This window comes from Onychomys torridus, chromosome 5 (genome assembly GCF_903995425.1).
Source record: "Onychomys torridus chromosome 5, mOncTor1.1, whole genome shotgun sequence".
Classification (NCBI taxonomy): Eukaryota; Metazoa; Chordata; class Mammalia; order Rodentia; family Cricetidae; genus Onychomys; species Onychomys torridus.
The window spans coordinates 98,169,800-98,196,864 of NC_050447.1; the positions used below are offsets into that span (position 1 = coordinate 98,169,800).

General features: G+C 46.1%; 1 protein-coding gene across 16 annotated transcripts in view; it reads right to left on the bottom strand.

The window, feature by feature from the left end:
• Positions 1-27,065, bottom strand: part of Carmil1 (capping protein regulator and myosin 1 linker 1) — a 289,003-nt gene that overhangs the window by 151,622 nt on the left and 110,316 nt on the right. For all 16 annotated transcript variants that reach the window (XR_004945061.1, XR_004945060.1, XM_036189086.1 and 13 more), the window contains 3 exons: positions 23,171-23,221; positions 18,414-18,473; positions 9,924-10,045 (listed from right to left, as the gene is read on the bottom strand). Coding sequence is in view for 14 of the 16 variants with exons in the window: in XM_036189086.1 (XP_036044979.1) it covers positions 9,924-10,045; positions 18,414-18,473; positions 23,171-23,221 (233 nt within the window). In the remaining 2 variants the exon portion in view is untranslated. The remainder of the gene's footprint in view (positions 1-9,923; positions 10,046-18,413; positions 18,474-23,170; positions 23,222-27,065) is intronic.

The window sequence follows — 27,065 nt, forward strand, 5'->3', positions numbered from 1 at the left end:
GAAACAGAGAAACAGTGGGGATGGGAGTAAAGAACATGAACAAGGCCTTCCTGGAGTGACCGGCATTGTGGACCTGGTGGTCAAGGTGCAGAGAGAATGGAGGGGAGAGAGAATCAAGACCTATGCAAACATGAAGCCATAAAAAAGGCAAAATCCAAGGTCATGAGTAGTAGCATATACCCGTAATCCCAGCATTTAGGAGGTGGCAGCAGGAGGATCAATGGTTTAAAGTTATCCTCTGCTAGAAGTGAATTCAAGGTCTCCTTTAGTTAGATGAAGCTTCCTTTCTCCCAGAGACAGAGACGTCAAAAGTAAAGAAAAAGTCCAAACTCAAGTACTTCCAAGGAAGAAAAAGTAAAAAGACCAAAAGTTATGTCATCAGTAGTGATGGCTAAGTGACCCATGCACAGATGTTCCAGATGCCGGGCAGCACCACAAAGTCAGGGGGATAAAGTGGTGACCAGGTGGAGAGGGTATCATCTGAAAAGGGGGGTGCTGTTGGTGACTTGGAACTATGGCACAATTTGAGATGTCCCGTGTGCATAATAGAAACTTGAATCTCACATACACCATGTCCACAGTCTGAAGCTTCATTAGTTATTTATTTGGGGGACTTCTGAGTCTTACTTCATAGAGTCTTACTATGTAGCCCGGTCTGGCCTGGAACTCACTACATAGCCCAGGCTACCCTGGTATTCTTAGCAATAACTCCAATCTCATCTTTCCCAGGTAACTGGATAGAAGCTTTGAGCTACCAAGGCTAGAAATGAAGACAGGTTGATGCAGTCTTTTTAAATAATTGTATGCACAGGTTTATAAGGTAGGGCTGGAGAGATGATTCACTGGGTAAGAACACTTTCTGCACAAACACAAGGACCTCGGTTCAAATCCCCAGCACCCATAGAAAGACCTTGTGGTAGCCAGCATGTGCCTGGTCTGGGTGGAGATGCTGCTGCCATTAACATAGGTTTCCTAAGAGACCCTATCTCAAAGGGCAGAGAATGGTATAGAGCAGGACACTGACATCCTCCTCTGGCCATCATTAGCACACGTACAGATAGATACACATGTATGCACATTTCCTGGTGAAGTATTTCAACTTGTGGTATCATATTGCCTCTCAAAAGCTTTAGATTTTGGATTTTCAGATTACAGTTGTTCAGCCTATGTGCTGGCTAGTATTATCAACTTGACACAAGCCAGAGTCATCTGAGAGGAGGGAACCTCAAGTGAGAAAACGCCTCAAGATCAGGTTGTAGGCAAGCCTGTAGGGCATTTTCTTAATCAGTGATTGATGTGGGAGGACCCAGCCCACTGTGGGTGGCGCCATTCCTGGGCTGATGGTCCTGGCTTCTATAAGAAAACAGACTGAGCAACCCATGAGGAGCAAGCCAGTATGCAGCACTCCTCCATGGCTTCTGCATTAGCTCCTGCCTCCAGGTTCCTGCTCTGTTTGAGTTCCTGTCCCGACTTCCTTCAGTGATGAACAGTGATGTGGAAGTATACGCCTAATAAACCTTTCCTCCCCAACTTATTCTTTGGCCATGGTGTTTCATCACAGCAATAGAAACTCTAACTAAGATAGCCCATAAGTCATACCAAACATAGCTTAATCTCCTTAACGGGTGTTTTTTTGCTTACGTTTTGTTTGGTCTTGGCTCTCTATACAGTCCAGACTGGCTTTGAACTCCCAGGCATCCCTCTGCTTCAGCTTTCAAAGTGGGAGGACTACCGTTGTGCACCACTCTCCCACTTCTCTCTAGGCACCTTTTTACATTTATTTATGTGTATGTACGTGTGCCACAACGCATGTGTGGAGGTCAAAGGACAACTTAAGGGAGTCAGTTCTCTCCTTCCTTCCATCAAGTGAGGTCCAGGGATTGAACTCAGGTCCTCAGTCTTGGCAGCAAGCATCGTTATCCACTGGCCTCCTGACTGGCCCTATTTGGGAATTCTGCTCTATGAGGGTCTCTCAATCATCTTTGAACATTTCAACCACTTTCCACATACTCAATGAAAATCATTCCAGTTACGTTCATTTTTCTGATGGATAGATTCCAGGAAGAATCTGCTGGAACCTCCTCACTGCCTGGGCAATCTGTTCTACTCCCACAGATGACTACAAAATACACCAAAACATTAAACATAAACAGACTGTTGCCACTTCATAGCATTTATGAGTAAGATGAAATCAGGTAGATTCAACTGCTGTCTAAGGCCTTCAAGTTCTTCAAGGCCCATTTTACATGAACATATTTAACTAAGTACTATAATTCCAAAGCTCTTTAATTTGGGAGTGGCAGGGTTAAAAAAAAAAAAAAAAAGCATTCACAAGTAAATGGTACAACAGAATCCAGTGATTTGGAAAATTTCATTTTGATCCGATACCATCATTCTATCACATCATTATTTCCTGGCTATGTTAACACTGGGAATCCAGAGTCACAAGAAGAAATAGCAAGCCTCCAGAAGCAGCCCCAAGCACTTGGGCAGCAGAATTAAGTCAACTTCCACATATTGAGGAGGATGTTTGTCTGACTGTATCCAGACTCACACTTTAAAAATTCTTGCACTGAGGCTAGTGGTGGTATACACCTCTGATCCCAGCACTCAAGGCAGAGGCAGGTAGATCTCTGAGTTTAAGACCAGCCTGGTCTACAGATCAAGTTCCATGACAAACCCCGTCTCCAAAAACAAAAATTCTTGTTTTGTCTCTGAAGAACTTCAGGGCAAGTTTTTCCAACGACAGATCGGACAAGGATTGGAGAGACAAAGCTGGTAGAAAGTAAAGCAGATATCATTGGCCAGATGCAGGTAAAATGAGTTAAAGGTGGCTACCTGTAGTAGGACAGGCCCATAGGGTCGAGGAAATTGGCTCAGACCAGTTGCCAAGGCATGCACATAATGTACTCCTTAAGAGCCAACCTGGGGTCTGCCTGAGGGCCAAGCAACAGTCTCTGTCAGAGTTCCTGTTCCTTATCTACATTAGAGTTCATGCCCAGCCAATGAGGGATGGCCACACAGAGTGCTGGGAGGAAGGTATACAAGGCCTACCCTGTTACAATGAGTTCCTTATTTGCCTTTAATGGACTCCCTGTGTCTGCGGCACTGATGCTGAGCCTTGTCACCCCCCCCCCTCCCCAATCCAGGGAGCTCTTAGAATCCAAGCAAAAGATACTGTGATTTGCATTAAGTGTGCATTCCAAGCTTGTGTCTCTAATATGGCATGCTGGGGTAGTGAAAACTTTAAGAGGTGGAGCCTGGTAGTATGGAGTTAAGTCATAGAAGGAAAATACACTCTAAGACAGGATTAATGCTGGCTTCTGGGACTTGGCTCTCTCCAGACAGGGTTTACTAAAGCAAATCCACCCCATTTGTTTGCCCCCTTTTGCATGAGGCTGCCTCTTTTTCTAGTTTGTTTGTTTGTTTTCTTTTTGCTTTTTTCCCATGGAACATAGTCCACAGGGACCTATGTCCTCACCAGAGGTCAGAGAGATAAGGACACTCAATCTTGAAATTTTACCCTTCAAAAGTATGAACTAAGCAACTTCTTTTCTTTGTAAAGTGCCTGGCCTAAGGTGCTTTGTTATACCAGAAAACTGATTGTGCCAATAGCACTCTAAGAATACAGAAAATCAAAACAAAATAAGCAGACTTGCAGAGCAGAGGCTGCTTCTTCCTAAGCAGCACAGAACGCTCAGACCCAGAGAGGAGGGGATGAGTGGGAGAGAAGAGGCAGCTGGGAGAGAAGTCTCTGTTGGGCGAGCAGCAGAAGCATCCGTCTGGCCTCTACTAAGCAGCTACACTTTTCAGCAGTTCTCACCTTCTGTCTTTTGCTGAGATGGCAGGAGCCAAAGGAATCTTGCAAAACATGTGCATGGATTTCCATAGGTAATAAAGAGCTAAGCTTGCAGAGACGGCTGGGGGAGCTGCTTCTACCCTAGGCCTGCACATGTATGTGTGAGAGGAAAATCCTGTGACATGTTTTCTGCCTTCAGCTAAATGACAGCACAGAGGAGTCATGTGCCACCCAGCTCACACACAAGCAAACTGAAGCTCCAGCCAGACACAGCATTTGCTCTGAAAGCAGGTGCGATACGCTTGGGCCCTAGACTGCTTACTGGCTCTAGTAATAAACCAATGGTGGATTTGAGACTCAAAAAAAAAAAAATTGCTCTGTGTGTGTGTGGCAAAAAGACAAAGAGAAAATGTCTCCAGTGCGCATACCAGCTCTTCATGCATTTCTCACAGTAAGCTGCTGGCATGAAAATATCTCTGAATGATTTTAAGCCATGGAGAATAACGGAGTTAAAAATCCAGCCCAATGTACACCCAAAGCAGTGACTGTCCTCAACAGTCACCATTTAAGCGTCTTTTATAACATTTATTTATTTAGTGTGGAGGTGGTGGTGTGTGTTGTGGAACAATCTTTTTGTACACTGTGAAGATGTGTCTTTGTCAAATCACTTTCTGATTGGTTTAATAAAGAGCTAAATGGCCAATAGCTAGACAGGCAGTATAGGCAGAACTTGCAGGCGCAGAGAGGGCTCTGGGAAGAATAGAGGCAGAGAAGCCAGCCAGACACAGACGGACACACAGAATGAAATAAAGGTAAAAGTCACATGATAAAAATATATGGGTCAATTGAAGTTATAAAGGCTAGTTAGGATTAAGCCTAAGCTATAGGCCGAACTTTCATAATTAATAAGAGGTCTCCATGTCATTCTTTGGGAGCTGGCTAGCAGGACAGAGAAAGGGGTGTGTGTGTGTGTACACCCATCAACATGCTTGGCAACAGCAAGTGCTTTACCTCATGAGCCCCAGTCCATGATTCAACAATAGCACCCTAACATGACATGCTGCCTACAGCTTTAGAAAGTGAGGGGAATCTCAGAGCGGTAAACCACTTTCCTTTCCATATAAATTCCTCTTGGGCCATTTTTCTTCACAGTAACTGCATTTTCCATACTTCCATCAATGTTTGTTTTCTAGAGAAATTCACAGTATCAGTTTGTTTAGAAGAAAAGAACACTGTTGTAATACACCAGCCTTAACAGCCAATCCTCAAATGTTTCATACTCATGAAAGGATCACAGGAAGCATGTCAAAGCCATATTACACAACCACTATCCTGCTGTAATTGTGTATGCTAGTATAGAAAACAGACAAGATTTTTTAAAGTAAGGAATAATATAATTATTATTTATGAATTCAGATAATTCAGTAGAGCCAGAAATTCAGATTTGAGAACTGTAGTTTCACTTACATACAGTCAAACAGATTCGTGAGCTTTTGCTTTTTTTTTTTTTGTTTTTTGTTTGTTTGTTTGTTTTTCAAGACAGGTTTTCTCTGTGTAGTTTTGGTGACTGTCCTGGATCTCACTCTGTAGACCAGGCTGGCCTCGAACTCACAGAGATCTGCCTGGCTCTGCCTCCCGAGTGCTGGGATTAAAGGCGTGCATGTGCCACCGCCGCTCAGCTGGCTGTTTGTTTTTTGAGACAGGTGTTGCTGCTGTGTCAGGCTGTCCTTGACTCTTGAAACCCCACTTCAACCTGTGATTACCCACAAGCTTGAGGCCAGCCCGAGCTACAGTGTTCTAAGGGTGTCTGGGGGAGCGCCTCCTGTGTGTCAGGGACTGGGGATTGAAGAAGAGTCCAAAACATGGTGACAGTCAAAAAGCTCATGGGTAAAGGGGACGGGTGCGGGCAGCAACGGCTGGTCAGCTCTTCCTCTCCCGGCTCAGGATACCGATGTACTTATTACAGCTCGCTCGCATGCTGCTCAATCACACACTCTCTCTCTTTCTTATTGCCCTCACTCACTCATTGCCCCCATGACTTAGTATCCCCCATTCTCAACACTGGCAAACAGTCTCTAGAAGCCCTCAGAACCCTCAAGCCACGCCCTATTTGGCAGTTCTCCAAAGGAAAACTTCCCTAAGAACTTATCCGCATGCTCCCATCTGAACAGTGCCCGTGAGCCTGTGCAGGGAGTTTCGGTCAGAGCAGGGCTCATCAGGGAAGGAGCCTTCACCAAGAAGATGGAAGAGCAAGCGCCTGCTGCATTCTGAAATAAACTGATCATGTGGTAGGAAAATAATTCTCCTCTGGGCCAGGAGATACAATTTCAGTTTTATCAGGAAGCTAGCCATCAGACGGGTCTGCAAGACACAGATACCGATTGGACTACACGGAGATAACTGCTATCAGGATGGAGGGCTGGTGGCACAGAAAAGCAGAGGTCAAGAGACGAGCTACAGAGACGCTTCGGTGGAGAAAGCGGCACTGTGTGGGCTGAGGCAAGGGAAACAAAAAGGAAGACAGAGAACCTGGCCAAGACTCGCTGAGATGACATCAGGAGCTTGGCAACTGACTCGTGGCTTCCTCCTGAGACCACGAACAACAAAGCCAATCCTTGGGCAATATGGGTGGGCTTTACAGGGTAAGATAAACAGTTCTTCTGGGACAGACTGAGTGTATGCAGCCTGAGGACAGCCCTCTGGAGATGCACACCCCAGACTAGAGGGGAGAATGTGGGCCACCAACAGGGGAATGCCAGGAACTGAGGAGCCAATGCTTTATCAAAGCTGCCTAGCTACAAATGGGTATTACACAGAGTTACATTGAAAACATTATGCTGTACTAAATGTTCTCTGGAAGGAAAAAAAAAAAAATCCCCTGATAGTAGACAAAGAAACAACTCCCACATGTTGTCCTCTGATGTCTGTGTGTGGCATGCTGTGGCACACACATGACACACACACACACACACACACACACAAATAAATAAGTAAATAAATAGATATTAAAATTTGAAATCAGGCTGGTAGGTAGACTAATGGGTAGCAGGGTGGCTGGCTAGCACCTAGGAGGCCCTGAGTTCAAACCCCAGTACCACTACTGAAACAGACTGTTTTAGTTTTAAACACTTTTTGACAAACCTCAGTTCTTTTATGAGAAGTTCACTCCCACTCTCTTCGGTAGATACCTTTGGTCTGTTTTAGGGGCCTGGGGGTTCAAGACAGGGTTTCCCTGTGTAGCTCTGGAACCTTCCTGGAACCTTTGGTCTTTTTTTTTTTTTTTTTTTAAGCATCTTTCTTTCAATTTTTATTAAAAGCCCAACTTTGCTTCCGACTAGTCCTGAAATTCTTTTCGGTATCAAAGGAACCAATGCTGAGCTTGCCTGAGTCGAGATCTCTAAAAGATTAAGAAGACTCCTCACTGCTGAGGGTAACAGGGTAGAGCTGTCCCTCTGTCCCTTCACCACAAGCAATAAGGGGACCTCTCAGATATTGAGAACTCAGGTTTCCCCCACATGGTCAGTCTTCTGATGTTGATGGGGTAGCAGGAGTCCCCACTGTTACTGAAGTGGCAGCCGGCAGGAAGTGCAGAAACCGCACCAAAAAACCCAGGCACAATCAGAGCTGGGCATGGGCTGAACGTGACAACCTGGAACACGGATAGAACAATCCCAGTGACGATCCATTGGCGCCAACCATAACAGAAGGACACCTCGAGGTAGTGACCATGGCAGCAGCCCCTTGGGCAATCCTGACAGAAACACTGCCATAGCCACTAGACACCGTTTCAGACTTCCAGACAGGACGATCCTGTGGCACCCTTTCCTTGTGCTTGCTACCCTACCCCTTCTGTGGGAGAAAGGAGCCACACCTAGTTGAGAACTCTTTGGGCAGGTTTAGGTCTCCCTCTTTCCTCCGGGATTGATAGCTCTTCCCTGAGTGGTCCCATTCTATGCCTAATTTTCATACAGCCACACCCACATATATGGGAGGGGCAGTGTTCAAAGACTCTGAAGGGTTAACTCTTTTACATAGCTCAGTGGTTCTCAACCTTCCTAATGCTGCAACCCTTTAATACAGGTTCCTCATCTTTCCTTGCTACTTTGAAACTGTAATTTTGCTACTATTATGAATCCTAATGTAAATGTCTGACATGAAGGACATCTGATATTTCCCACAGTTTGAGAAGCATGGTCCCCGCTCCCTGATGGAAAGCAAGGTTGTCAGTGCCCTCAAGACCTGCTGAAGAGAGACTCCCTGCCCCCTGGGCTACCACTGCTCCGGCCTCCAGACCTGCAGCTGCAGGCAGGGTGGTTCCTTCCTACCTCAACCTTTCTCTCTGTCTTGGCTACAGCAGAGTGACTGATTCCTAGCTCAACCTCTAAGATTCAGCTTGTGGTTGCAGGCAGGAAGTTGTTTCCGCTGTGTACCTACCGCTTCAGGCCCTCGGAGACCTGCTGCTCCGCCCTCTCCCCTCCCCCAGCCTGGGGGAGCCCTAACTCTCCTAACATTCCTGTTGCAAAGCAAGAATTCAAATCTCTCACTGTTGCATAGAGGTGACACTCCCGCTTGGGGACTGCTTTCCCTATTGGGTTCAACCTTTAGTCTTTGGTTAATAAAAAGTCCTGCTTTGTCATCCTTCACTGTCTGCTCACTTCCTTCTGGGACAGGACAAGGTTGGAAGAACCTGGCTGGAAGGTAAGAGACTCAAGGGTGACCAGAAACGACTCCAGAGGAAGTGTCCCTTCTGAGTGTTTCCCCACAGCTGCTGTGACTGACTCATCCCTCACCTCCTAGCCTATCCTGTAGGCGTGTGCTTCTGCGAACATGCACATTGGGACCGGCCATCAGCAGTGCTTTCCTTAAAAAACACTCAAGACTTGAAATACTCCAGTCAGGCATCAGGGAACAACCCCAGCTTCCCTTCCCCTGTACCACCATGAGGCCAGGCACACACTGTAATCTCAGCAAACAGCCATCCTGAGAATGCTCACTTAGCATGTCTGTGATGGGAATAAGGAGAACCTGGCAGAGCCAAGCAGGTCCGCTCAGCATAAAGCAATGGAAGCAGTCCCTAACCCCAATGCCCTCGTTAGCCCTTTGCTATGAAGACACGAAAATTTGTTTTCCTAAGGCTGGCCTTCCTTCTTTCACGTTCCAAAAAAGGGCAAGCATTGTCAGAATTCCCCGCTCACCACCAGAAAGAGCCACCACACACCAACACACACATGCATGAGGCTTTAGCCTCTCAGGCACCCCTCAGCGTACTCAGTGGGCCATGAGAAGGGGTTTCCCACAACCCATGGAATACATCCTCCCGTCAGGAAAGTTTCTTAGCCTAGAGTTTCCCAACAGAAGCCTCCGTCTACATCATAAACCTCAGCCGATCCACCCTCCCTTCCAACACCCCATCCCCAACGTGGACTGTTAGCAAAACCACTATCCTCAACCAGACAGGGTGACTCACGCCTATAATCCCATCACCTGAGCGCTACTGCAGAAGAAAGTCCTGGACCAGCCTTGGGCTATGTAGTAAAACTGTTCCCCACCCCCTTCCTGTCCTCCCTGGAAAAAAGGAGTTGGTGGAAAAGAAGAAAGAAGAAAAGGAAGAGGAGGTAATAAAGGAGGAGGAAAAGGGGGAGGTGGAGCGATGGGGGTAGTGGTGGAGGAGGTGGGGGGGGGGTAGTGGTGGAGGAGGATGGGCGTGGAGGAGGTGGGGGTGGAGGAGGTGGGGGTGGAGGAGGTGGGGGTGGAGGAGGTGGGGGTAGTGGTGGAGGGGGAGGTGATGGAGGAAGAGGTAGTTGTGGTACTTGGGGTGGGGATAAGGCTATAGTGGTGAAGCAGGTGGTAAAAGTAGAGGTGGTGGTGGCAGAGGAAGAGGTGACAGAGGAGATGGTTGTGGTAATTGGGGTGGGAGTGGTGGAGAGGTGACGGCAGTGGTGCTGGTCCTGCTGGTGGTGGTGGTGGTGGTTGGTGCTGGTGCTGGTGGTGATGCTGGTGGTAGTGGTGCTGCTGCTGGTGGTGGTGCTGGTCTAAGAGGGCTGAGAAAAGAAAAGACAAAGGGACAAAGACAAGAGGAAAGTATTTTCAAATGTGTGAGTCTTTGCTCTTCCACAGGACTTACAGTGGGGAGAGGCCTGGAAATATCCTCCGCAAGCAGGTGCCTATGTGAGCCAGCACGTCACTCACATCCTCGGCTGATGCCATCTTCATGGACATGCTACACTTCTCAGTTTCTACGACCATCTGCAAGAACAAGCAGCAGCACACTTACCAAGGAGCCCATTCCTTCCCTCTTTAATAACATTATAAAGTGATATATATAAGAAGCACACATGCTGGTGGGAATATAAACTGGTACAGTAACAATGTAAGTCACCATGGAGGGATCTCAGAAACTAAAACCATAACCACCATGTAACATGGCTGTATCATTCTTGAGAATACACCCAAAAGATACTAGATCAACATACCACATACTTGCATTGCACATCCATGCTTATTGCTGGGATATTCACAACAGCCAGGAAACAGAATCAGCCTAGATACCTGTGGCAGTTATTTGAATTATCAATTTGACACAGTCTCAAATCATTGGGGAAGAAAGTCTTAGTAAGGATCTGTGTGGATCAGATTGGGCTGTGAGGAAGTCTCTGGATTGCTGATGTGAAAAGAGGCAGTCTACTGTGAGTGGTTCCATTCCCTAGGCAGGAATTCCTAAACAATATTAGAACAGAGAAACAGAGCTGAGTGTGAGTAAACAAGGATCCATTTGTTTATTCTCTGCTCCTGACTATGGATGTGATCAGGGAACTGAATCAGGATCCCCAAGTCCAAACTGATTGGAATAGAGCTCCCTGGTGATGTGACCACATCCCACACTTTCCAGTCTGATCCTGTCCTGAGAAACATCTGCCTAAGCTTATGGTAGCTCTGCTCTTAGATATGACTTCATCGATTTGGTGTTTCTTTTTCTTTCTTTTGAGAGTGTGTTTTTAAGATAAGAAATCTTATAAAATACTTGAATAAGAGTTAGTAATCTTTTTCACTAGGAGCAAAGGGAAATTCAAGTAATTATTACAAGGCCAACCTATCTAAGCAGAGAGAGGCCTGCAAGAGAAAGCACAAACAGCAAGGTAACAAAATCATCTGCTAGGCTTAATGTCCAAGAGTGCGCTTGAGATCCCAGAAGGAACTGAGATGCATTCCTCACCTAGTCTCCAAAATAAGTCAAAATCCACCTGAAAAGAGGCTGAGCCACAAAACAGGCAACTTACTAATGATGGGAACATTCCACAAGAAACAGTCACTGGTCACTTTCCTAAAAGACGGCATTATCTTAACCCTCAAAGTCAGTGGTTCTCAACCTGTAAGTTGTAACCCCCCCCCCAAGGGTCAATACCAATATTAATATTAACTTCAAATATCAGTTATCCTGCATATCAAATATTTATATCATGATTCATAACAGTAGCAAAATTACAGTTATGAAGTAGCAAAGAAATATTTTTGTGGTTGGGGGGTCACCACAACACGAGGAACTGAATTAAAGGGTCCCAGCATTAGGAAGGTTGAGGACCACTACTCTAAGTGGCCAGGGACAATGAAATCCATTGGGACTATCACAGTATCTAATCCTCAGCATTTGTTATTTCTTGTCACTTAAATGTGTATAAAAAGGAAACAGAACTCCATGTGTAATTAGCCAGGGAGAGTAACAAAGCAGTGCTCAGTTTGTTTAGATTTCCATAAAATTAGCCAAGAAAGAAATGGAGTGGGGGAGGGGCCAGGGGAAGAGAGGAAAGCGGGGGGGGGGGGGGGGGGGGGGAGGGAAGGAGGGAGGTTGGAGAAGGAAGGAAAAGAGGGACAGTGGGATTGTTCAGTACTTAGAGGCACTGGCCACCATGCTTAACAACCTGAGTTTGTTGGGAGCCAGCTCCCAAAGGTTGTCCTCTGATTTCCACATGTACATAGTGGCAAGCATGCACAAATGTGTATACACATAGGCGCACGCACACGCACACACACACACACACACACACACACACACACACACACACAGCCATAAAACATATAAAATTAATAAGATTTTTTTTAAATGACCCAAGCACAGTAGTGCACACCTGTAACCTCAACACTCTGAAGGCTGAAACAGAAAGATAAGTTCAAGGTCAGCTTGGGATAGACTTGGGAAGACCAGGGGGAAACAAAGAATGGGAGAGAGGGAAGGAGGTGAGGGGGGGGAATGGGGAGGTGGGAGGAAGGAAATTACAGAATTCTCTAGGTGAGGTCCCATCCTGTCCTGTACACAGTGGTCCAGGAGACATACTGACCCCAGAACAAGGCAGCTGCCCCATGTACAGGGAAGCTTTGTAGCTGGCTTCCTACCAGACTCCACTGTGTGAGGGAGGAGGCTAAGTCAGGACGATGCTGCCCACATTTGGGCTCCTTTGCTTCACATGCTCACAGTCCTTGCTAAAGCCAGATTGTGTGGGAGCCATTGTGTGTCTAGGCTTGATACCCTGCCCCCAGCCCTGGGCGAAGCCCATTCCTCACTTCTAGGCAGTTCCCAGTCTGGGTGCCAGCGATTCGTAATTAGCCTATTCTAATTCCACTTCATCTTCGCATATAATCATCTCTAATTACACAGGACTGAATAGGATGACAGGGAAGAGAAAGGGCAACAGGTGGGGGAAGAAATGAGCCTTCAGATCCAAGCTGACAGGAAGGTGCTTACAAAGCCCGGTTGGCGATGTCAACACCTCTGCATAATGTAAAGTCTGCAACAAAGCCACAGGGTGGAGCCACCCAACACATCATGGCCTCAACAAAAAGAGCTGTCTGTCACATGCTGGCTTCCTTCTGCTCCAGGCTGAGCAGAAACAGAATGTTCAAACACCTCACAGGGCAGAACTCGGAACCTCTACTCCCCTTTAAAACAGTAACCCAGAAAGTGCTTGCCCAGTGTGCATAAGTTCCTAGGTTTGATCTCCAGGCCCTTAGTTAAAAATCACCAGAGATGACAAGCCACTATCTCTACTCCTGATCACGGAACCCAGCGCAAGCATCCTCTGGTCTGAGTGAGCTACATCCTGTACCTTTTTTCTCCTTTCCATCTTGAGACAGGGTCTCATTAAATTGATTGGGCTCAACTTGAACTTACTATGTAGTGCTAGCAGGTTTTGAATTTGCCATCCTCCTGCCTCAACATCCAGTGACTTGGACTACAGACCTAATCCACTGGGCCCAGATATAGGCAGCATTTTTTACTAAACCACAGTCAATAAACTTATGTGGTAATTTAATTTCCTCTAACAGAAACAAGCAGAGGTTGGCTTACCTGTGTCACTCTATGACAGGGCAACATTTTAGTTTCAGTAATAATAATAATAATAATAATAATAATAATAATAATAATAACAACAACAACAGGTCTTGGGCTGCAGATGAAAATCTAAAAATTCCATAGTATAGAGCTGTAAGACCATGAGCACCAAAGGTGTGACAACATCAAGACTTGAAACTCAGATTTCAGCCACCCAGATTGACACAAAGGAAAGGAAAACAGCAATAATGAAGGCAAACTTCACTAATTCGGTAACATATTTACTCAATCATTCACACACAGGCACTGCATTAGGTTCCAAGCACTTTACCTGAATTGATAAAATACACATCAATGGTAAGAACAGCAACAGCAAAAGTTTAACAACCCCAGAATGTTAGCAAGAATTCACTATCAAAAAGTGAGTTCCAGGAAAGGCACAAAGCTACACAGAGAAACCCTGTCTCGAAAAACAAAAAACAAAAAACAAAAAAAACAAAAAAAAGAATTCACTATCAAGGTTAGACTGTAGGGAATGGAGAGGTGGCTCATCAGTTAAGACACTGGTTCTCAACCTTTGGGTCATGACCCCTTTGGGAGTCAAACAACCCTCCCACGCGGGTTGCCTAAGACCATAGGGGGAAAACACTAATATTTACATTATGATTCATAACTAGCAAATTTACAGTTATGAAGTAGCAATGGAAATGATTTTATGGCTAGGAGCCACCACAACATGAGGAGCTGCATTAAAGGGTCGCAGCGTCAGGAAGGCTGAGAGCCACAGGGTTAAGCGCACCAGCCGCTCTTCGACAGGACCCAGATTCAGTTTCCAGCACCCATTTCAAGCACCACCAGGAACTCCAGCTTGAGGGGATCTGATGCCTCTTGCAGGCATCTGCATATGGGAGCATTCATATTCTCCCTCAAAAATAAAAACAAAATAAAATCTTTACTCAAAAACAAAAAAAAAAAGGGTTAGATTGTGATTGTAACTGGCGGATGTCACTGTCCGCGTGACTGCACGTGAACTAGAGGCTCTCGAGCCTCTGATCTTCCCTTGGCGTTACATGGCTACCGAGTCTCAATCTTCAGAACACAGACAACCAAAGGGTGTTGTTGATTTAAAACCAACAAACCCCTCAGATTTATTTCATCCAATTTGCCCTAAATGTTGTGTATGTGGGCATACCTGCAAAGGGTTGGGGGTGATGTGACAGGAAGAGGGCGGGCTGCTGAGTGGGCATCTGAGTGGGCGTCTGCACTCCGTCTGACACACACTAGAGGGCGCTGTGAAACACAGCAGAGCTTGAACAGCACACAGGACTGGGGGTGTAGTCTAACCTATGAGACCACCATGGCCATGGGTACCCTCGTCTCCCAAGCCCGCCTCACCAGGTAGCACACGCGGGAACTCCAAGAGCTTCCTATCATAGGCTCTCTGTAACCAAAAAGCTCTGTCACTGAGGCTGACAGCTGCCTACCCAGTTCTTCTAGTAGTCAACTCTTGCAGCCACAGGGGAAACTTCATCTTGCTGTACCAACATCTTTTTCATAATTAAATACCACAGTCAAATCATACTTTCAATATAAACTTGGCATTCATATTCACTAATGCCCTCTGCTCCCATCCTGAATCATAAGCAGACATTCCTCAATAGAGACAGACCAGCCTAAGGTGATATCACCATCCATCACTCATGAGTGACGACTCACTCCTCTATATGTTTGGCCATTTGGGCAAACATATGTTGCCATATTTTTTTTTTTTTTTGTTCAAAATCTAGTTTCTGGAGAATGATAAAATATTGCTCTCAGCTGAACTATGGAAAACTTCCAAGGATTTGTATATAATTTCAGCTGTCGTAAATGACAGTTTTGACAGTTTCTTTTTAAAAGCATAATCAACAACCTAAACACACATATGCTTTTCAGAGATAAAACAATCAGTTATAAAAATAAAGATCAGAGAAAGAACCAATGTAACAGAAAAGCAATTCAACCAGAAAACAAGTTTTTGAAATGAACAATAAAATAAATGCCTAGCAAAACTAAGACAAAGAGGAAAAAAAGATACCAAATTATCAATATCAGGAATGATTTCTACAGATAACACAAGTGAATACCATGAGCAAGTTGGAGGGTGGTGGTGGTCCTCAAAACACAGACAACCTCCAAATGTCTAAGTAGGAATTACTGCACCATTCATATAAGAAGAGAGAAACAGAGGAGCGACTCCTTCCTACCTCATCCGGTAACACCGTGACTATGCTAACGTCTTAGAGGAAGAAAAGAGGAAAGGAAAACGACAAACCAGCATCTAAAACAACAGTGAAAAACCTCCTCCCCGAAGTTTAACATATAGGAGATATATATATATTATCAGTACATATTATAACATATGGGAAAGGATAATAGATAAGATGATATTCTTTAAAAAATGAAATGCAAAAGATAAAAAATATACATGTAGAAAATGATGGCAACAATAAAGAAAGAGGGTGTACTATTAGGTAATATAAAAAGATAAACAGAATATAAAAAAATAATTATATTTTTCAATATACTCCACAATATATAAAAAGGTAACATGTTATGACTCATGGGGATTGTCTTAGGAATGAAAGGCTCAATATCCATAAATAGATAGATAAATGTAATTCTTCATGGAAGGCAAGGGAAGAAATCATAATAAACTCATCAATCTCAGGAAATAAAGAAAAACACTGGACAAAATTCAACACTGGTCCTGATAAAAATTCAACTAGGAATAGAAAGGAATGCCCCTAAATAGGTGACAATCACTTATAGAACAAATCTACAGCAATGCCATCCTTGATGGTGGAAGACAGAATCTTCCATGGGGACAAGAACAGCTGGTCTGGCCGCTTCTCTTCAGCACTGTCCTGGAGGTGCTGGCTAGGGTGCTACCAAGATCAGAGACTTGGTTCTACCCTCCCTGGGAGCCAGTGGGTTGGCTTGTTTCTGTTCCACAGATGTTGGCTGAAGCCAGGAAGCTCCTTGTTCACAAGGTTAATGAATGGAATAACAAAGGGGCATGAGCACCATAATACACTCCCCAGAGCTCAATGTCCCCCCAGAATGACATGCAGAGAGTCAGATGGATGCCTGCATACACACAAGAGAGGAGCCATGTGTCTGTGCGGTCTCCTGTTTCCAGGGGAAATGGTAAGTAAGCCTGCTCTTTCATAGAGAAACATTCCATCTCTCTACAAGGTAGCTGACTGCGGAATAACTCTGGGAAACAGCCTAGGGAAAAAGAAGTCAGTGTGCTGAATTCATAATACATCAGCAAGATGTGTAGGAGCATATAAAACTCAGGAGTATCCTCCTCATAGCAGTAAGGCAAGAAAAAGAAAAGCTCTCCACAGTCACACAAACGACGACAGCATCTCCACAGAAACAAAGAAATCTGGAAGAAATTCTGGCTCTACCAGGTGAGGACAGCAAGGTGAAGAGAAGGTAAGACCAAAATGGCAAAGTCAATTATTTGTATCCAGAATATTGTTATTAAATTCAGAAGAGGAAACACACACACACACACACACACACACACACACACACACAGACACACACACACACACACACACACACCCCTACATACCTGTTAAAAGAGCTAAAATGAAATTTGTACACAGGGACCTTACCTATGTTCAGGAAGATATAAAAGAACCAGATCTCTAGCACATTGTTGATGGCAACCTAAAACAGTACTACCAGAGGGCAGATTGGCAGTATTCAATATACCCACCAGAGGAGCCTGCCAGTCTACCAAGACAAGTGCCCATGGCAAATGAAAGCACATGTGTAGAAGGTAAGCAGTCCTTGTGCACGGAGAGAACACTGGAGAAGCCAGCAAAGTTCAAATCACAGGCTTATCCCTTCAAAGGAAGGTATTGGCCTGCCTTCCACCCAAAATGCTGGGAATGTAGTAGTTTACAGGCTGGTGATCCCCTGCCATCTGTAGGACCAGGCTACACCTGTATCCCCTAGAATATTGTTTGTTTATCCCAGATATCCCCCCCCCTAAATCTTGAGCCTTGTTCCTTGGTCCATAAAACTCATCCTTATGAGAGATGACACTTGTACTTTACAACACCCTAAATAACTTCTATGTTATCTTAGGGCCAGCCCAATCCTGATTCCCACAGGTGCCATGTTTACCTCAGTCATTCTCCCTAGATCCTTATCTTGAGCACTGTTTCTGAGTCAACAAAACCCATGTTTAAACAGTTTCAATGTAAACATCTCTTAAGCTTTGTTGTGACTAAAGTACTTGTCACCAGAAAACTTTTTTTCCCAAATTGTGCTGTGCTTAACTATAGCTAAAATAAAAGACCTGGTGCCAGACTCTTGAAGTTTGGCCCAGCACCAGCTAAGTGGAGCTGAACTGAGTTTCATTCTTACCTCACCCAGATCGTTTCCCTGCTGGCTGTGACGCTTGCAGGGGCCCCCACATCTATGTCCAAAGAAGCAGCTGTTCCTGATACAGTCAAAACTGGGAACAGCACACTCTCTAGCCCGAGCTGCAGGGGTAGACAGACTTGATACCTCCAGGAGGCAGCACAGCACTCAGCAACATGCAATAAATCCACCTCAAAACAGTTAACTGACTATAAACTACATGATCCCGTCCATATGAAATGTTATAAAGTGTGACCACTCTACAGTGACAGAAAGCAGGTGCCTGTAAGAGACTGCAGATGGGGAAGGGATGAATAGAATCAGCTTCCTGGTTGTACTAACACTTTTGTGGGTATACTTATGCCAAAAGTTAGCAAATTTTACACTTCACTGCAACAACTTACAGCTAAAATGAAACTATTTTTAAATCAGCTTTGAAGCACCAAAAAGAAATCACTTATCACTTCCTCCCAAGAAAGACTTTCATAAAGCCAGACCCGTGGCTCATACCTGTGATCCCCATACTTCGGAGGCTGAGGCAGGAGGGTTGCTGAGAACTTGAGGCCAGCCTTGCCTGGGGTGAGGGGTATTTTACATAGGACTTTATAAAAGTCACAAAGGTTTGATGTTAATATGTCATACAACATGCCGAGTGGACAAGTCGTGTTCACAGCAGCAGCTGGCGAGGTTCCCTCAGTTCCCTCTTTATCATTTTTCTTATAGAAGGAGCTCCTGACCCCTCTCACACAGCCTCCACAGTCTCTCCTTCAGAAAATGCTACTCTTCTCTTGCTTTTCTGTTCTGGCTCAAGAAATCTTCATTTACGTGACCTCACAGTGACAGAGTCGTAGAGCTCATACTTACTTGAGCTGGCTTGTGGCAGATGACTCCATGAATCTCCAGATAGCTGAAGGTTAACTCGAGCTGTAATGAGAAGGAAAGGGGAAGAAGAGACCTGCAATGAGGGCTTAAAGACATATCATTTGAGGTTCAAAACATGCTATAATCAGAACTACCCCAAGGCAAAGTAAGGTTTGTGCACCTTCTGAAGCCAGGCTACCAGGTACCTCTGTCCACAGTAACAGAGCTAGGATTCATCATATCTCAAAAGAAGCATTACCCACCTCACAAACAGAAGGGAGGAAGCAGCATGCACACCTGACTTTCACATTACACGCAGGCTCAAACCAAATAAAGGGCCTGCACTCTACTCCACTGTGTACACTGGCAAATGCCTTCAGGAGACCGAGCCACCAAATACACATTGTTTCCCTCTTCTCCATCATGTTCCTTTGGAAAGGCTCAGTCCCCAGGGCCGGGCCTTTCTTCTAAACCTTTACCTTCCTCCAGTTACTCACTAAGTCACATTCTTCCTCGAAATCCATCAAATTCCTCTTTTAGATGGATTTGGAGGGACATAAGATGTATGAATTTTAAACTATGTTTAATGGCATGTGCATAGCTAAACAAAGCTACCCTTTCTCCAAGTATTCATATATCATTTCTTTTATATTTTATTTATTCATTTTTTTTTATTTTATGAAGCTAGGCACCAAACAAACCCAGCATGCTCAAACCAGACAAACACCCTACCACTCAGCTGTGTCTTTTCAACTAAGATGCTCCCTTCACCTCTTCTCCTGTGATCATCAGCTCTCTCCATCTGAATCTCTAGACTGTAGAGTGCCTTCCCAGATCCATCTCTGGTCACGAACATTTCCCCTAGCTGTGCAGTCTTTCAACTCACACCAAACAGTCACAGATGTGAGACCGGGAGACAGAGGGAGAAGACCGGGTCGAGTGTGTGCCCCATCTCACATTAAATCTAGAAACCCGTGTGCACCGTTTGGTACCCCTGGGGGGTTCTAGGAATGCCCAAAGGCACCACAATCTGCAGCTGTCCAAGTCTCTTATACCAGGGCACACCCTGCATGGGCACACACCCTCCTAAACATTTAAAGTCATCTTTCCCGCTCCTATGAAGCCTAATACAGTGCAGTGCAGTGTAAACAGCAGGCGTGCTGCCTGGGGAAGAAAGAAGAGTAACTGTCTGGGGGAGCACAGTTTCCACATAGTTTGGATCCATATAAAGGAATCCACAGATGGGAAACCCATGGATAGAGAAGGCCAGCTGCCATGCTTAAGAAACACAGTACAGAATTGAGTTAGAGAGTGGCTCAGTGGTTAAGAGCAGTGGCTGCTCTTCCAGAGGGCCGGGGTTCAACTCCCAGCACCCACATGGCTGCTCACAACCGTCTGTAACTCCAGTTTCAGGGGACCTGCCACATTCACACCAATGCACATAAAATAAAGTTTTTTTTTTTTTAAAATTCCAGAATCAACTCCCAGGGACGGAACTCTGCTCCCTGGGGCATGTTTTGCCAAGGTCCACAAGTAGGACAAAATGTTAAAGCAGAAGACCCCAGAGTTAAACACCAGAGGCCCAGTGATGCCTGGAGCCAGACACGTAGAACTTGGTGTGGTGGCTGATGTCCGTAGTTCTAGAATGTGGGAGGCTGAGGCAGAAGGATCCAGTTCAGGCCCAGCTGGGCTACACAGCAAGTCTTTGTTAGAGGGGGTGATATATGAGAATGAATGAATGAATGAATGAATGAATGAATGAATGAATTCATATTCACTTAGCCGACACTTCTGAACAGCCCTACTATGTGCCACACTGGAAATGCAAAGAGGAAGGAGAGTGTTTTCCTCTATGAGCTACATGCACCCTTGGAGGCCCATATTTTGAAACATTCAATTACAGCGACATTTTACCCAATGCTACCAAGATCTACATCTGGGTGAAATTCTTTAAAGTAGAGCAGAAAATTGAGTCCTAAAATGGCAGACTTGCCTGCCTGTATTACTTACAAATATGTACATGTACTTTGACCGTCCGCTCTTTTTTACAGTGCCAAAGCCTTTATTTGAGTCAAGCCTAACAGATGGGCTACTGGCATGGCAGAGCATCCAGCTTCCCACTAAAATCCCTTTTAAAAGAGAACCTGGGGCCAAGGATGCACAAAGCACTGAGTTTAAGTCCCAGCACTAAATCAACAGTCACTGCAGCAGTCAGGAGGGAGGGAGAGGCAGAATGGCTCCGTGAGAACCTGTCTCAGACTTAAAGAAAAAAAGAGCATTTCAAGGCACCGGCTTTGCAGGTAAGCACAGGCATGTTCTAGATTATGCTTCTTACTCCGCCTCTGTGTGGACCTCAGGGTGTCAATTTTCTCAATAATTCACTTCCGTTGGCCTCCACTATGTCACAGGCACTCCCCGCTTGTATACTCGTATCCGGTTGCTATGGAGAACACCTCTCTTTTAAAGTATCGGACATAACTGCTACATAAAGAACACGCCAGGGACCCTCAGCAGTCATCACATCCAACAGACTCAGGGTGGGTGCCCAGCCCTGAACACTGTGCGGGTGTGAGTCACCAGGTGGGACTCTGCCACTCTGTCAATTTGTCTTTCGGATGCTGGGCCACCATTAAGATGCTGACATTGTGCCCAACTAGGACTATCGGAACCAGGGAAGCCTGTGGAGACTGCAGGTAGTCCTCGAAGAAAAACCCCAAGCTCGGTGAGCCGATGAGAGGTGGAAAGGGACCAACATTCAATCACGGCTGACTGGCCGAGTCAGAGCTTTGGGGTATCATTAGCTTAGGGCAGGGCTGGGGGTACAACCTAAATTGCAGAATGCTTGCTTCACATGCATGAGGTACTGGGTTCTACCTCCAACACCACATAAACACCCTTCCTCCTGCTCACCCTCCCTCTCCCATTCTTTTTTAGGCTGGCTGGTACCCACTTTAAAGCCCAGGGGTACCTTGAATTCTCAGTCATCCCCGTCTCCAACTCCCCAAAACACTGCAACCATAGGTGTGTGTCACGCTGCCTAGCTATTTCTTCCTGAGCGACCTGCGACATAGGACTCAATGGTGTGCCCGTGTCTATACTTTTGGGATATCTCACATATTTACCCAAATATTACCCAGAAGCCTTTTCTTCTTCTTTTCCAAATAGTATCTCTTATACTGCCCAGGTTGGCCTTCAATCTACTATGTAGCCCAGGTTAGCCTGGACTTCATTCATTATATAGTTGAGGATGACCTTCAACTCCTGAACCTCCTGTCTCTACCACCCTAGCGCTGGAATCATGTGTGAGAACTAGCACATTCCATTCGGCTTCGGAGCCTTCCCTTCATTAGGGTGAGCTACTTTTCTCAAGCACCAAATAACTCCCTCTGCAGTAAAGCGCATTAGCTTTGTTACAGCAGCCTTCCTGAATGTACTTCCATCCCCACTCCCACCCCACCTCTCCGTCCTGTTTTAAGGCTTGTAGCCTAAGCTGGCCTGGAACCCACCACCCTCCTCTCTCAGATTACTGAAGTGCAATACCACACCAGCTCTGCCTTGCGTATTTTAGAGAGAGTTTAGTCCAACCTTGCTGCCATAGTAACTGATTAGTTTATAACACAGTAAACATGTATCACTTTACAGGTCAAAGGGTTAGAACCTAAAGTATCTTTCCTTGGAGGAGCTTGTAAGCTAGGAGCTTAGTATGCCGCTCACACCTGGGAAGCTGAGGAAGGAGGGGTGCTGTGAGTTCAAGGTCAGCCTGAGGTGCAAGGGAGTGTAGGGCCAGAGTAAGAAACCGAGGGAAGGGAAGAGGCAAGGGAAGGAGGAGGAGAGGGGAGGGGAAGAGGGGAGAGAAGGGGGGTGAAGGGAGGGGAAGAGAAGGGGGGTGAAGGGAGGGGAAGAGGGAAGAGAAGGGGGAGTGAAGGGAGGGGAAGAGGGAAGAGAAGGGGGAGTGAAGGGAGGGGAAGAGGGAAGAGAAGGGGGAGTGAAGGGAGGGGAAGAGGGAAGAAAAGGGGGTGAAGGGAGGGGAAGAGGGGAGAGAAGGGGGGTGAAGGGAGGGGAAGAGGGGAGAGAAGGGGGTGAAGGGAGGGGAAGAGGGGAGAGAAGGGGGTGAAGGGAGGGGAAGAGGGAAGAGAAGGGGGATGAAGGGAGGGGTGAGGGAGAGAAAGGAGAGAAGGGAGGGTAGAAAAAAGGGAGGGGAAGAGGGAGAGGAAGTTAAGGACGAAAGGAAGGCAGAGGGGAGGGGAAGAGGGGAGGGTAAAAAGGAAAGGGTGGGAGGATGAGAAGGGAAGAGGTGAGGGAGGAAAGAAGAGAGGGTGGGAGAGGGAGGGGTGGGGAGGAGAGAGAGGAGGGGAGGGGACGGAGAGTTTGAAATGTTCTTTCTACAGGCAGAACAGAGAGCTGAAAGGAAATGAAAAGCATCCTTCATGACAACCTCTCGGGGCCTTCTGGAGAGGAATGAAACAAAACGTGTGTGCTAAGAAAACTCTAGACACATCAGCCTAAATGCTACATCTGTGTAACGAATGTGTGAGCGCATGTTTCTTAGAGCAGGCTCATCCAATCTGCAGATAGCGTGCATCCCAGAACAGCTGTGAGGGCAACTCAACACATCTGCAGATGGCAACATCATATGAAAATGTCAAAGGTTGGATGCCCCTTCATTTGAGTATCTCTGGATATGTGCAGGAGTGTGCATGTGGCTGTGCCCTGAGTGTGTCTGCCAGGCCGTCTCAGAAGGAGAACTTAACCCTGCTTACCTTGGTGGGGATGCGCGCTGGCAGGAGGAAGGCTCGGCATGATGTGAGCACCTGCAACACAAAAGCAGATGTTGGCATCAGACTGCAAATGGACCCGAGGGGCTTCAGTCTCACCTGCCTGATGCCGATGACACTGAGACCCTGAAACTTTCCCTGTGACCACTGCGGCAGGTGGCATGATTCAGTGTTGTAGTGTGCTTAGCTCTTGTCATAGAAGAAAGAGTAAGTGACCAGGGACAGCTTCTTGGTCCTCTAGAATTAGTTCCAGCCCAGGGATGGCTGCATCAAGGCCTATATTGAACAAGTAATCCATGAACTGTCTGTTGAGCAGTTGGCCCAAAGACTAGGTCACTGTGGCTGAATGGGCAAGACACTGAAATGTGGCCTAAGTCAGCTATGTCGACGGCAAACTTAGAGAAGGTGGGCACCTTCTCCTTTGCACTCCCCCAATGACAAGCAGCCCTCCCGTGTCTACCACAAGGGTGCAGGCCGATAACGCTCAAGTAACACACAGGCAGAAAAATCAGGCTGGTTTCCAAGAGACCTTCCCAATGCTGCTTCCTTAGACAGGACATTACTGAACTTTCTTCCTGATAATCAGCTAATGACATCGGTGGGCCTATAAGCCTCTCTTGCGATCCCAGGACCCCTCTTGAATCCAAAGAAGCTGATGCCTGGCTTTGAGCAGGGTACCTACCTACCTACCTATTATCTAACTTGGCTCTCCGCACCACAGAGATCCCCATGGGCCTCACGAGCTTTTGAAGGAGAGAGAGGCCAAAACCCTGTGAGCAGTAACAGGAGTATTGCCTTCCTTCACTTCCCAAAGAACATCCTTTTCCCTAAATCCCTGTTAAGCAAATGAGATCCATACTACCAGGATTGAATAGAATCTTAGAAGCTACACATCAGGACTTGGGGGTGATATGGTTCAGAGTTACAGTGCTTGGCTAGCATGCACTAGAACAGTGGTTCTCAACCTGCGGGGCGTGATCTTTTGGGGGACAAACAACCTTTCACAGGGGTCGCCTATCAGACATCCTGCATACCAAATATTTACATTACAATTCGTAACAGTAGCAAAATTACAGTTATGGACTAGCAACAAAAATAATTTTATGGTAAGGGGCCCACACAACATGAAGAACTGTATTAGAGGGTCTTGGCATTAAGAAGGTTGAGAACCACAGCATTAGGACCTAGGTCAGTCTTTACTAAGGAAGAGGGAAGGGGGCTATGCACAGGCTCCATTCTTGCCTAAAACCTTCACTGCTTGACTTTAGAAGTGGGCCTACTTTAAACAACTCTAATAAGTTCTGGGGTTGAAGGCAACAGAAGATATCATCATTTGAAGATTTTAATTTTATATGCCATGAGTCAGTCACAGCTCTTGGGGGCCAAGCAAAGAAACAAAGCAATAAACAAGAAAAATGTCAAGGTGAGCGTGGGCAGCATTGCTGGTCATGAGACTGAATGTAGGATGAGAGAAACAACCTAAGAGGAGAAGACATTTCAGTTGTCTAGTGTGTCAGAGATCAATTCATGACAACTTAAGTTCACTGGGGGTCAGAGATCAGAACAGTACAGCAGGGAATACATAGAGGAGCACATCTGTAACTACTTCTTGGTAGCCAGGAAGAATGAGAAGTGGAGAGAGCCAGGGTACCACTACCTGGATCCTTTGATGAGTCAATCCCTGTTATACACACTGAACTGTCTAATGTGTGCCTGTGTTCAAGTTATGGGAGATACACTATCCTTATTCCCATTTTCAGCCAAAGGAGCTGGAGCAGACAGAGACTATCCACCTTGTGTCACAAGAATGGGCTTTCCATGTGATCCTGGTGCTGGCCCCTTCGGCTCCCTTTCTGCTTCCTAAATGACATGTGGTGAACAGCTCTGCTCCACCATACTTTCCACATCCCCACAGCAACCACAGCAGCACATGGCAGAGCTGGAGTTCTGACCCAGATGCTCTAGCTACACTTCTGGGGTGCTTCCTGCTACTCACCCCAGATTCTAATCTTCCTCTAAGAGCCAGATTCCTCAGGCATTGGCAGACATGGAACCACAAACAAGTCACAGAACAGTAAAGCCTTATGAAGCAAATAGACACACAGGTCATCAGCAGCCAGAGGGATGAATGGTACCCTAAGAAAAAGGTTGAGTTCCTATCGGCCAGCCAGACTGCCTTGCCGCCTCTGTCTCTCTGGCCATGGCTTGGTCTCTGTCACTGTCACCATCCGCCTCTGTCTGCCTGGGTCCAGATGCAGACCTCTCAGTCTTTGTCCTCCTCACTGTCTCTCCATTCTTCCCCTCAGACCCCTTCTCTGCCACTGCTGCCATTATTCCCACCAGATCTCTTCCCAGCCTGCTCCAACCTCCTCCTTCCTCTGCTTTCTACACCTGCTGCAGCCCTTTCTTCCCCAACCCTTTCTCTAAAGGTCACTGTAGATCCTGGGTTGTCTTTATGCCTTCTGAGAAAACCAACAGACACCAATCACAGAAGAAATACTGCGTTCCAGGAGAGAATTTCATCTGCAACACAGTCACAAAGAAATGTGAACAACGCATAAACGGAAATGAAGAGATGCCTTTGGACATCAATGCTCGGCACACAGGTAATTAAGCACTTACAAGGTCCCCTGTGTGCACCTCATTAATAAGTCTGGACAACCAATCTCCAAACACACACTTAGGCAACTGGAACAGGGAAGGATACGGCATTGCTAGCCTTCCCACTCTGCGGCTACACTTGGGGATAAACACCTCCCTCCACCAGGCACCAAGCTCAGCCAAACTGTGGGTCCTCTCCCGCCACGCCCCTTCCACAGGTGCTATCACAAGGTATTTCTGGAGGTCACGGGCTGAGTATGAAGTAGTATTAGTCTTTTAAACATAAAAGAGATGGAAAAGAAAAGCAAAACCACACATTCGCCTTTGAGTGAGGACCATTTCTTGGTCACAGGAAGATATGTCGTTTTCTAATGATTATTCTGCCTTCACCCTGGAACTTCACAGGCTCACAGTCTGTGGCCTGGTGTGTCAACTTCCTATCATTACAAGGATGTGTGGCCATGTGATATAAGTACAGAGCATCCTTTTGAAGTTGGACACAGTTCAAAATAAGTTGTTTGAGAAGAGATACATCCATGAGGAAGCCCTGGCTTTGAAGGAAGACAGACAGGCCATACAAGATCTGTGCTGGCCAGTCCTGCTTTCTGAGAGCTAGCTCCAGTCTCCAGAGTCATACAGGAGTTCTCAGAAAACTATAACAAAGTAGAAGTGAAGTAGAGCCGATATTTCAGCACCTGAGCCAGTCTCCAGAGTCATGCGGGAGTCCTCAGGAAATTATAACAAAGTAGAAGTGAAGTAGAGCCAATCTTTCAGCACCAGAAAGCACAGTGGGACAGAGAACACAGTGGGTCCTCTTATTTCAAGACTGAAAGCTACAGACACTACCATTCTGAACCATGCCTCTTCCTTTATCAACACAAACTGAGTCAATAAATGAGACACCAGCCATGCTGGGAAGCCCCATCCATGCAGTTTCCAAACTGTCCTAAGAGGATTTGCAGGCACAGGTATGGATTCTACCTACATGGGAACAGCCAGGATCATACTCATAGGGAGATGCGCTTGAGTAACCCTTCACCTTGGTGTGACCACACACCTCACAAGAACCAACTTAAGGGAAGAGGCTGAGTTGGGCTTACAGTTCAAGGTGCTACAGTCCCTTGAGGCAGGGAAGACGCTGTGGGAGGAGTATATGGTTAGCTGGTAGTCCTGTGTCATAGAAAGCATAACAGGCCTCATACAGTAACCCAAGCAGTGGGCTCCATACCCTAAGTTCCACAACCTTCCCTAACCGTACACTGGGGACCAAGTGTTCAAC